This window comes from Pelodiscus sinensis, chromosome 7 (assembly GCF_052426305.1).
Source record: "Pelodiscus sinensis isolate ZL-2025 chromosome 7, ASM5242630v1, whole genome shotgun sequence".
Lineage (NCBI taxonomy): Eukaryota > Metazoa > Chordata > Testudines > Trionychidae > Pelodiscus > Pelodiscus sinensis.
Genome location: NC_143058.1, coordinates 48,828,523 through 48,841,626, shown reverse-complemented (window position 1 = coordinate 48,841,626; position 13,104 = coordinate 48,828,523). Strand labels below are relative to the sequence as shown.

Genomic DNA, 13,104 nt, shown 5'->3' with positions numbered 1-13,104 from the left:
ATATTCATATATATATAATAGTGCTTCATAATGTACACTTAGAGAAAAATATACTCAGCAAGTTTATGGCGCTCATTTAATAACTAATAAATTAGGAGAATAACACGAAGTTGTAAAAGCTAAATGTTAAGATCAGCAATTTGCTTGTTTTAAAGATTTATATTGGGCTCTATCTGTACAGAAATAGTTGTTAAATTGATTCCAGCTACTTTAATTTAAGTACCTTTTTTCCGTTTGCTTATCTAGAGTCAGATGATGTTCACAGAGGCAGCCCTTTACATTTCAGATAATGACAAAAAAAGAACAGGCAGCTTAATGCTACCAAACTAGGGGTGTGTCAAATCTCTCTCTCTCTCTCAAGAATGATAAACTCAATGGGGTTGTCTATTTTTAACCTCCTGTTCTTTCCTTTTGGCAGAGTAATCAGTGTTAGCTGAGCTCTTTTGCTGAATGAATCCAAGTAACCCTGTTTGTTGCCTTCTGAAATGACCAGGGCATGCATACAAGTGTATTGAGGCTGCGGTAATGTATGAAGTCCAGTGCTGAGACACCATGTCAAATGGAAGCAGCTCTGGCGAGCACTTTTCTACAACAACAGTCAGTTCAGTTGCTGTCCAGGCTGGAGATTCCAGGATTGTTATTGCAATACTTAAGGTAAGACAACATTTGCTAACAGTTATGCTCTGTCTGTGTAGTGTTTAGTAACAGCCTATTCCAAATTCTGCTCATATCCGCATCTGTTAAGCATATACTGTCAATCAGGCAAATACATTTCTTTTATTGCTTACGTTAGTATGTAGAAATCTCCTAACAAGTTAATGCTATTCACAGTGCATCACTTTTTCTCCTTTTTCTGTAAACTAAAACTATTCAACCAAATTATGTAAATTCTTAGGGGCCATGATTATCTCTGATTCTAAAAGGTGGCAATGTAAATTTAGGGTGCTGTCAAAAAGATGGATCATTATAGTACATCAAAACGTTATCCGTTTTGAGGAGTTAAAAAAAGGTATTTATTAACTCTGTTCACTAGATACTTTTCTTTCATCCCAAATGCACAGAGAGCTATTTGACTTAGCCTTGAAAAAGTGGGCTGTGCCCACGAAAGCTCATGATACCATCTACATGTTTTGTTAGTCTATACAGTGCTACCAGACCATTTGCTTGCTACTTTTTTTTTTGTAACAGACTAACTCGGCTACCCCCTGAAGCTCCTTGTCTTGTTTAGAGTTATAGCTGAAAAAATACCAATTAAAATTGTAGTCACCCTGTAAAAACAAAAGTGAATTGTCTTTGTCATATATTTGCTAGTAGAAGCTCTTGTGTATGCCCTAATGTTGATAAAGACCCACAGTATCATTGCAGTGGCTGGGGATGCTGAATAAGACTGGGGTTTTCAAAGCTGCCTAAGAGAGTTAGCCACCTGCCACTAACTGTAATTCAATGGAAGATGAGCACCTCACTCCCTTTGATACCTCTAATCTCTCAGACAAGGGGTTTTTGGAGTTTGTAAATCAGATTAAAGGCAACAACTTTTTGTTTGCTGACGTTAGTGGGAGTCAGATTTTGCATTTAGAACAGCATAGGGCTTTTTCTTTCTAGGAGAAAAATTTCCTCCTCCTTAGCAGATGTGGAAAGACAGGACTTGAGAGAGGCCACATACTGCGTGTGCACCATGGAACCTCTAGTCATGAGTGGCTCTGCAGTTTAGTGGGAATTTAGAAGTGTTGGTGGGGTTTGCTACCACATTAATCCACCTGGCATTTCTCCAAGCAAAAAGATAAAGGCACAGATGCCTTGGAGTTTACTCCATCCCAGAGTAATTGTTATTCAGCAGCAGCCCAGTCTGTTGTGTAAGATTCCTGGCTCCTAGTTGTGGAGGCTCACTCCAACACTCTGCCTGGCTCATGATCTATCTGCTATAGAGCTGACGGTGGTTAAGTGTTTAGTAACATTATACATTTAGATCAGATGCTTTAAAGAATTCTCAAACAATGAGAATTCTTAGAATTCTCAAAGAATTCTCAACAGTATAGTTTTGGAAATCTCTCAGTTCAGTAAGAAATTAAATGAGTCGTACTTACAGGAGTAAGAAACTGCAGGATTGGGCCCATCACTTTCTAATTTTTATGTTCCTTTTGTCATTTTCTCCCCCAGCTTTTGGTTGTTGCTTTAAAAAAAACCTTCACTTGTTAGAGAAAATACTGTGATAGATTACCTGGCACTAACAGAACTCTGGGTACTGAAGCCAGCTGGGTTATGTAAAAATGACAACCCTTATGTCTGCCTTAATTTGTTTCTGTTCTGGGAGGGTTAGATAACCAGTTCACCATGCCCCTTAACTGAGAGAAATCCTTGCAAACTCCAGCTATAAATATGTTATCAATTCCCAGGACAGAGAAGGGAAAAATGTTATTTTTAGTCCCTGGTATGATTTTCTTTCCTTTTCAATACCATTTTGACTACTGCCTGGGTAGAGATTGGATGAAGCAAGAATTTGGGGCCTCAAATGACATTTGATTTACCATTTTTATGGCATCCCATTTTTCAAGTTTGTATTCACTGGATTTTGTATACTTTGGGACCTGATTGTGCGATTGGATACATATAAGTGGATCTCTGTCCCCAGGGAATCCACTGGAGCTATGCTGGAGTACAAGATCCATATGGGCCTTAACTGCTATGTTTTGGGGGAAGGGATAGAAAAAGCCCTTGTGTTTTCTGGATGACACACGCTGGGTATTTGCTTTTGTTTGCCTTTTAGTGTGGGAAATGGGTGCAACTTCAGCTGGCTGAATCAATTCCAAATGTATTAGAAATAGGCAGCAATCAAGATGAGACCAAAAAACTACTACAAGATCATGAACTCCTCTTGGCTAAACTGAAGGTAAGGAGTGTGGTATGGATAATTGGAGATTTTTCTGGTCTTGTTACAGCTGTGATGTAGACAGACTCAATGGGCATTTCTACACAGCAGCATTATTTCGGAATAACTGAAGTTATTCCGAAATAACAAAGAGCATGTCTACACAGCAAGCCATTATTTTGAAATAATGGCAAACTGGAGGATGACTTATTCCAACTTCTGTAACTATCATTTCACAAGGGATAAGGGAAGTTGAAGGAAGAGACTTCCCTAAAGCCAAAAGCCAAACTGAGCTATTTTGACTTCAGCTACGCAGTTCACGTAGCTGAAGTTCATAGAATCATAGAACACTAGAACTGGAAGTGGGACCTCAAGAGGTCATTGAGTCCAGTCCCCTGCTCTCATGGAAGGACCCAGTACCATCTAGACCATCCGTGAAAGATGTTTGTCTAACTTGTTCTTAACTATCTCCAGAGATGCAGATTCCACCACCTCCCTAGGCAACTTATTTCAGTGTTTAACCACCTTGACAGTTAGAAACTTTTTCCTTGTATCCAACCTAAACCTCCCTTGCTGCAGTTTAAGCTCATTGCTTCTTGTCTTATCCTCAGAGGACAAGGAGAACAATTTTTCTCCCTCCTCCTTGTGACACTCTTTTAGCTACCTGAAAACAGCTATCATGTCCCCTCTCAGGCTGTCTCTAGACTACATGGCTCCATCAACGGAGCCATGTAGATGAGGGTTGTAGGCAAAGGGAAATGAAGAGGCGATTTAAATAATCGCCGCTTCATTTAAATTTACATGGCTGCCGCGCTGAGCCAACAAACAGCTGATCAGCTGTTTGTCGGCTCAGCGCGCTAGTCTGGACGCTCCCCTGCCGACATCAAAGCCCTTTGTCGGCAGCCCCGTTATTCCTCGTGGGATGAGGTTTACCAGGGCTGCCGACAAAGGGCTTTGATGTCGGCAGGGGAGCGTCCAGACTAGCGCGCTGAGCCGACAAACAGCTGATCAGCTGTTTGTTGGCTCAGCGCGGCAGCCATGTAAATTTAAATGAAGCGGCGATTATTTAAATCGCCGCTTCATTTCCCTTTGCCCAATAAACAAATCTACATGGCTCCGTCGACAGAGCAATGTAGTGTAGACGTACCCTCTGTCGTCTTCTTTCCAAACTAAACAAGCCCAATTATTTTAGTCTTCCTTCAGATGTCATGTTCTTTAGACCTTTAATCATTCTTTTTGCTCTTCTCTGGACCTTCTCCAATTTTTCCACATCTTTCTTGAAATGTGATGCCCAGAACTAGACAAAATACTCCAATTGAGGCCTAATCAGTGCAAGCATAGTGGAAGAATAACTTCTTATGTCTTGCTCAGAATACTCCTGTTAATGCATCCCAGAATCATGTTTGCTTTTTTTTGCAACAGCGTCACGCTGATTCATATTTAGCTTGTGGTCCATTATGACCCCTAGATTCCTTTCTGCAGTACTCCTTCCTAGACAGTCGTTTCCCATTCTGTATGTGTGAAACTGATTTTTCCTTCCTAAGTGGAGTACTTTGCATTTGTCCTTATTAAATTTCATCCTAATTACCTCAGACCATTTCTCCAGTTTGTCCAGGTAATTTTGAATTTTGACCCTATCCTCCAAAGCAGTTGCATGCCCTCCCAGCTTCCTTGTTGATGAAGAAATTGAACAAAACCGGCCCCAAAACAGACCCCTGCGGAACCTCACTTGTTATGCCTTTCCAACAGGATTGTGAACCATTAATAATGACTCTCTGAGAATGGTTATCCAGCCAGTTATTAAATTGCATATCTTAGTTCAGCTTTTGCCTTGCTGTGTAGATGTGCCCTATGTGTACAAGTCTTTTGTTGTGATCTGTTTGTCGGCAAAATAATAGAGTGAAAAAAAGTATGTCCAACCTTTGCTGATGTAATGAATGACAGTAAGACCCCATAATAGCTCTTCAATAGAAAACTAAGTTCTCTAGTAATTGTTTTTCTGGCAGAATTAGTAAAATATTATGTTTCCAACTGATGCATTATTGTCCAATAAAATCAAAATTGATACAGTCTTTAGTACCTGCTAAAGACAGGAAATTCAAGGTTTTTATTTGTTCTGCTGGGCTCTGAAACATTAGATTGGTTCATAACTATGGTAACAACAATAAAAGCAATCATGTGTTTTGTACATGTGAAATTAACATCCCAGTCACTTTTTTCCTATTATGATTGATGTACGTTAAGATAGGAATAAGGTGACAACATTAAGCCAGTGATTGGCTTGAGGAAGGAAGATGATAGCTAAATCGTAGAGCTAGGGCCAGCATTAGGAAATAAAGGGCATCTTAGAAGCAGAATATCATTGTGACATTTCTGAGACAAGAAGGGTAGTATGGCAATATACTGTCACATTAAATTATTCCTATTTTGCTGATGTGAGAGAGCTTAAAATAAACTTTGAAGAGCATTCACTTTCCTGATCTGAAGGAATGGATGCAGCTTGCATAAGCTTAAATCAATTTAATTTCTTTAGATTCTTGTGGGTGCTCTAGGCCATTGTGACGTTGTGTTTTGTCTGTTTACATTGAAGTTTCTTGATTATATTGTGTATTTTATTACATTCTGATTTTGTTCATATTTTAAGACCATAAATATGAACTGGAAAAGATGCATTTAATATTAGTATTCAGGTGTTGTACCACTCATGCTAAGGTAAACCTCAGCCATATGTGAGGCAATACAATAAGGTAAATGTAGACTGTAATTTAATATGGTGTATGCAGTGGAATTTGGATAGCACAAATGGCAATGTTTAATGAAACATACATCAAGGACTTAGTCCTGCTTTTCTTGACTATCCAAATGTCACATCACTATTGACTTCAATTGTGGGTATGCTTGAAAATGTAGTTTAATCCAGTTATCCAACTCAAATATTTAGAGGTAATTAGGATCTAATTTACTACCACAATAAACTGAATTTCACCCTCCAATAATAGGAAATAATCTTAAATGCAAGACGCAGAAAACATCATAATCCCAAACACTAGCAAGCCAAAATAAAGTTGAAGATTTTAAGCCTCACTTGTCAACACAAAACAACCCAATATTACACGTATCTTATTTTCAGGGCAGGGAATGCTCACCCACAAGAGATTTTATGGATGTCCCACCTGATATTTACAGTGATAAATGTACACAATAAAAATGGCCTTTATTGAGGCAGCAACATGCCAGCTCTCTACTAAACAAAATCAAATGCAAGTCTTAGTCACTCTCTCCCAATCATCCTGGAGTATCTTTGCAGGCAAGGTGAGGATTAAAGTGTCACCAAAAGTTCCTGTCCATGGTTTTCTCCTCTGTTAATCTGAGCATACCTGGTGCCTGTGTACAGTAACAATAATTTTTTTTAAATCCCTTGGTGAAGCGTCAGTGGTTGTCCCAACCCAAAACTGATTATTTTTATTGTGTTATGGGTTTTAGACTACAAAATCTCCATAGATATCTCCATTTTTATTGGGCATAATGAGCAAAAGGGAATAATCATCCAAGACTAACAGCTGTTCTGAGATGTTAGCCCATGTATGTGGCTAGTATTAACTAACTGTTCATCCATCCCCCCTCTCCCCACGGCCAATCCTTCCTTTTACCTTTGGTTTGTTCTTTATTCAGCTTCACTCAGCTTGCTTAATGCTCATAAATAATAAATGCATAATAGAAAAAGTGATTCACTACTATTGTCAACTATTAAACATAGTGCAATTGCTCATCTCCTATTTGTGGGGAAGTGTGTGTAGATCCCAAAAGTTCATAAATGTGTATACACCTGAACATTCATATTGTAAGTGGAAAATGTCGTGTTTGTCATGCAATACACATGATAATCTCCTGTTTAAAAAGTCTGTCATCCAGTCAGGAAGCAGAAACCATATCATATGACTTAGGTGACAAATCATATACCACTAAGGAGTAATGAACAGTTAATTGAACCATTCCTTTGACATCACTTTTTGCATAAACTCTTAATGAATATTTTGAGCAACTACTATTGTAAAAATCAGCATTTACTAGTGAACAATCCACAGGAAAAGGATACACTCAAAACAGATACTGTTCTCCATGAATAAGCCAGCCAGCTCCAATACATGTACACAAATATTATCATTCCTATTGACTCTGTTTTTTAACAAAAGCGAAACTTTCCGCATGTAGTGAGCTTATATCACTTCACACAGGTAGCTATTTATAAATTACCAGACCCCATAATCAATGGTGTCTACAAGACGATGATTCTCAATCTTTAAAGTATCGATTACAATAATCTTTAGCACTTATTTGTTCATGAATTATGCCTTTGCTGTGTGACAAGGGGTAATGTCAGAGCCAGTAATGTTCTACAAACCTGAACATTTAATGCCAAAAATATGACTTATTTACAGAAGATAAAAAGGAAAATTAGAAATGCAGAACTGCGAAGACAGAGGTCCAAGAAAGTGACACAATTACAAATGCTGGATAGTACTAGTCTGGAAAATCTTGTATTCACAGTTGTTAGACAGTTTCTTGTTCTTTTCCCCCTCAGTGATCATAGTTAACACCTTTAATTTTGGAAACTGAGAGCTATGCAAATGCATTAACAATAAAAAAACATTCCTGCTTAGTTGTTGTTTTTTCCCTTTAAATACAGTATATTTAGCTCTTCTTTCATGAGCTACAAAAACTGACAAATCCATTGGTCGTCTACTTCCTACCGACTCAAATTTGTTGACACAAAGTTCACTATAGTTTATGCTCACATGTATTTTTGGTGTTAGATCCTGGAGTCTGAAATACACTAATAATACTTTAAACAAGATAATAGCAAAGCTGAGGTGTGTGTGCAAGCTATTTTAGAAAGAACTTGGTTCAAATTTTGGCAGCATTCTGCCATTGTATCTCAGATTTTTATGTTTTTAAACTTATTTTTATTTTGTACATAACAATAGGAAAACATGGAAACTAAGTGCATACAAGTTCATGTATAATAATTCAATTGTATCCTTAAAATCTATGAGAACAGGCATTTGAAGGATACACAGCAAAAGTTTTCAATTCAAAACACTATGAATTTTATCATATATTGAGATTATGGCAGGGTATAAAAGGTCAGGTTGTAGAAGGTTTTAAAAGATAGAGTAGACAAAGGAAAAATGAGAAAACAATGCAACATTTAACTATACACAGTGGCAAAAAGGAAAAAGGGGATAAGAATATTCAAAATTTTGAATTTTTGAAACATTTTTTAAAACATTTTATGAAAGATTGAAAAAATGTTTTTAAACTCCATAAAATACAAATAACTTTTACAATTTGATTTTTTGTGAAATTGTTTTCCTTTTTTTGATCAAATCTCTTTAGTTTTATGTGATACTATGAAATTGTTTTAAATGATCTTTGCAATACATTCTTTAATAGTTTTTGTTTAGCTAGATTAAAGATTCTATTCTGTTTTTATTCATATAGTTGTAAATGTGATTTAATTTGCCATTTTCTCTGTTATCACTCCTGTTATAAAATTGGAGAATTTAAAATCTTGCAATAAAATAAAGGTAAAAGCTCTGATACTATAAACACTTAAGCATGTGTCTCCAAATTGAGCATGTGTGTATCTGAGTATAGGATGTGGCCTACATCCCCAGTCTGACAAAGACATAAGCAGCTAAGCCATCCCACCTGCTCAAGTCTTTGCAGGATTGAAGTCTAAGTATCTGTGCAAATATTTGCAGATAGATATTTGAATGTGACCATACTTGTACATAAAAACTTGATGTTTTTATTTGTAACTGAACAAATTTCATCCTGCTTGAGTTAGCCTCTGTTTGATTTAAAACTGTTTGATTTAGCTGTTTTTGATTTAGCCTCTTTCTCCTCCCCCTGATTTGTGCATTGTTAGGCTCAAAGATATTGCAAGCCATATTCTTCCCTCATTTATACGTGTTGGAGTTTCATCAGTGTACCCTAGCACAGAATTTTTCATAGAACTCAGTTTACAATACTTTTGATGATACATGAACAGGTATATAATCCAGTTTTCCATTCCAGAAAGCAATTGGTTCTGCAGTGCTAACAGGAGTTAAAAATAATGCCAACCTATTTCTTATTAATATAAACAGATAAGACTCAAGACATTGAGGAAGCACATGTCTTGAACATGAAGGCTGGGATTTAAATGTATAGCCACTTTTCTAACTACAGCCAGCAGAGTCGTCATTCTTATTATAAATCATACATTAAAAGTAATCACTTGCCTATTTTGAAATGTATTAGACAAAAATTACCTAAATGTGTTTCATTTGATAGATCATATTGGACCCTATTCACTGCTGGTATAAAGAGCAGCTTGAGGGCAGCTAAGAATGTGACCCAGTATTATGTTACACTGAAATCTTGAGTATAGTAACTTTTAAAAGATCTCAATTTAAAACATTGATGGATTATGAAGAGGAAAATGTTATTAACCAGACTGAAAGACTAAACAGGAAATGATAAACATTAGGCTAATCTAGAAATATGAATGTGCATACAACATTAAATTATCTAGTTAAATTCCTTTCTGTACATTTCATTCATATCTGTAACATAGTTGTTTTTACTGCCTGGGTTTTATATTTCTAGCATAATCACAGAGTCTAATAATAGCATGAAAAGATTAATGCAATTTGTGGGGAAACAATGATTTAAGAGATTAGGCTATAGTGCAGTCACTTAATTTTGTTTAATGATAACTAATTGATTACTAAAGCTTGTATATATTGTCACTTGTGTTATGGATATATACTCCAGAGCATGGATCTGTTTTGCATTCAGTAGGACATATATCCAGGGCCTGGAAATACTAAGCCATTGCACATTTTTTTTATGCATGGATTATTTTAAAACTCCCCTGATCCTGCAAACGTTCATGGACATACTTGACCTCAAGCACATGAATAGTCCCATTAATTTTGACAGGACTTCTCTTATGAGCAGAGCAGAGCACATGCCTAAGTGTTTTCTAGATCAGGCCTTAACTCCTTTTTTTTCCTGGGATATGACTTGTCAGTAATCAAGAATTATAGATCTGCTGCTGAGTCTTTAAAAACTAACCAGAACCATCAATGGCCAGAAAATCTTGTGGAAAACTCCACCCCTCCTTCTGTGATGTCATCAGCCTTGACTCCTCATGCTTTGCTGCACTTCAGCTTTTGGTAGACCTGCTTCAGCAAGGGGTTTGTTTGTTCATTCGTGCTTGTTTTTGAGGAGAGAGGGTAGTCTGAAAATTTTTTCAAGCTTGACTCACATTTTATTTTCTAAAATGGGATGGGCGAGAGGAGGGGAGAAGAGAGTTCAGCCAAGTCTTCCAAAGGTCAAAACTGCTCTGCATGCAATGCTGCTCCCCAGCACAGGTTCCTAATTCAGCCTTTACATCAGAAATCCTGCCTGGAGAAAATACTGGTTTTGATCTTATATTTCACAACACTACTGTTTTGGGTTAGTGTGTGTTGCCAGACTTTGGATTATGCTGTGTTGCAGCCCCCAGTAAGACAAATACTGGCATTCTTGATTTGTCTCCAAAGCTCTGTTTTTTGTCATGTTTAAGAGCCACAGTGAGCTAGAGCAGGGATACTGCAAATATAATAAATCCATTCTGCAAATTTAACTTTCATTTAAAAAAGCACAATTAATAATCTGGCCCATGTACCTGTAGATTGCTCCTAATTACTGTATTTACTCCAATTCACAGAGCATAAATTGGAAAACAGTCATTTATATGCAAATATCCGGGAGGAGCAAATTAGAAAAATATATTTCTCAAAAAGTAATAATAATAATATTTGCAAAAAATCTTTTGCATTTGAATTTTTTTAAAAATAAGCCTCTTATTTGTTTCATGCAAAAATAAATATTTTCATATAATGCTTATTTTTCATTAAATTAGCTATGTTCTCTTAATCTCTGTTTTCTGAGTTGTTTACTTTTAGCTACAAAGATTCTGGGCAATGCCATTAAAATGAAGATCGGTCATATTTTCCACCATAAAATTGTTTTCTCGAGGATTTGAAAGTGCTGTTATAGTCAGAAAAGTGAATGTAAAAGTGACGTTGTGCGGTTCTATATTCTTTCAATGGTTTCCTCAGATAGCATTAGCTCTATTCACCAACTAGCCTTCACATTTGCATACCCAAAATTCCCACCAAAGTAATATTTGAGCGCCAAAATAATTATGATATTCTATTTTGAGCTTCAAGACAGCAGCTTTATTAGCACTTTGCAGTTTTAAAGTCAGGCATAAACCTTTGAGTAATCTTAAAAGCACACAAGTGAAGAGTGTAGAAAACCACTAAAAAATGTTGGGCTGCAAGTCTGCACTGTAGATTTCTAAAACACAGCACCTAAACCTGGTGAAATCTGAGACTGTTAAGGTATTATGTGAAATCTGAGATTGTTGAATTATTTGGATGCCTTCTTTGAAGAAGGCAATATACTGTGTATTCATAGTTCACTTGCCTGTGAAGAATCTGGGGACACTGCGAAGTGAGAAAAGAGAACCATTAATGCTTCTATAAATATTCAATTGCATTTGAAGAATCTAAGGACTTGATAAAATTGTCCAGTACTTTATTGAGGACATGTTGACGGGGCGGGGGGAACCAAGGTGCACAGAATGTGGTTTATTTAGACCTCAACTTCATTATCAAACTTCTCTTTCAACTATCATACAGTGCAGGTCAAGATTCCTTTCTTAATTGTTTCTCCCTGCCAGCAGTTCCCATCTTCAGCTCTACACAGTTGGTACCAATCTGTTAGGTTCCTTTCCTTATATGAGGGACCAGGCGCAAGGGAAGGTATCTTCATTTTACCAGATATTTGGATGCCAAAGCCCATTTTCCAGATTCTTTGGGGGATACCTTTTTCCTAAGTCCATTTTTATTTCTGGTTTATCACAGAACCAGACTCCCTTATGGAACAAGCACCTGTACTGGCCACTTGCCATAAGGAGGCACCAGCAATGGGGAAATCACTCACTTACACTTTTGCTGCCTCCTTGTAGCAGCTCATCAGGTGACTCAGGCCAGAGGGAAAGGGTTTATGTAACCCGCCTCAAGTACACAGGGTGCCACAGGCTCATTGAGCCCCACTGGTCTGCCCACCAGCTTAGGTGATGCCCTCACCCCTTACAAATCCAAAACAGGGGGCCCTTAAGGAGCCACTGTCTTTGTCCTGCTAGTCAAGACATTGCCCATCTGCCTTGTAGCAGCATTTTGCTGATCTGATCTGTCAGCCTAATTGGCTAACTTCAGTTTTTTTTCCAGTGAATAGAGCTGCCAGTGGAAGGAATTTTGGACTATACTTTCTACTACATGTTAGATTGCACATATGCTTTTGGGCATATATGCCCTGTGCAAACTTGGATGGGTATATACGATTTCCATGCACTGGAGTTTGCGTGTAAAAAAAAGGATTTGCATATGTTGCAGGTAGCTCTTTAGCACAAACACTTCAAAACATTTAGGTTTGTAAGTGTGTTTGTGTGTGCATAGAAGCTTATTTTTATTGATGTAATTGAGAAAATGAAACATAAAACTATGCTGAAATGGCATTAAGGAAATTCAGGGCCTTCATTCTTAGCTTATCTGAGAATAAAAATAAAAGGATCTATATTTTACACAAGGTCATCCGTGGTTCTGAGGGCTCAGCACTGATGATCAATAATTTAATTCTGTGGCCTTTGCTTCTGACAGACTTCACTTAGACTTCTTTTGTTTCGTTTTTCTATGGAGCATACTATATAGACGTAAGGGTCAGGAATGGAGGCAGAGGAGTCAGATAGCACCTCCAGGAGTGAAGGTGATAGATATCCCTGTTGCATCATTTGGTAATTCAGCAAGTGAAATAGGGGAAGCTAATAAAAAGGACATAAATTGTAATCTTCTCTAGTTTTTTAGATACACGACGGGAACAAATGTTCAGAGGCAAATCGGAGAGAAAGCACAGGGAATGTCGGCATGGGAGCTGCAAAATACTTACAGGACCCGAGAGCAAACAATCTAATTAGCTGAAGTCCCCCCAGTTCTATGTCTGACCTCAGAATACATGTCCTGCACACAAGAGAATAGGCTTAAATTGGCAACTTTGTGGGCAATACCATCCCTCCCAGGTAGCCTAAAGGAGGCTGCCTTTTGCCAAGAGCCGAGCTGTTCTAAGGTAGAATAATTATG

The 13,104-nt window shown here is 37.4% G+C and overlaps 1 protein-coding gene across 1 annotated transcript in view; it reads left to right on the top strand.

Moving 5' to 3' along the window:
• Positions 1-381: 381 nt before the first annotated feature.
• CCDC141 (coiled-coil domain containing 141) overlaps positions 382-13,104 on the top strand; it is a 164,080-nt gene continuing 151,357 nt past the window's right edge. The window contains 2 exon segments of the mRNA XM_089779783.1: positions 382-654; positions 2,765-2,887. Coding sequence (XP_089635909.1) covers positions 553-654; positions 2,765-2,887 — 225 coding nt within the window. The 5' untranslated portion in view covers positions 382-552.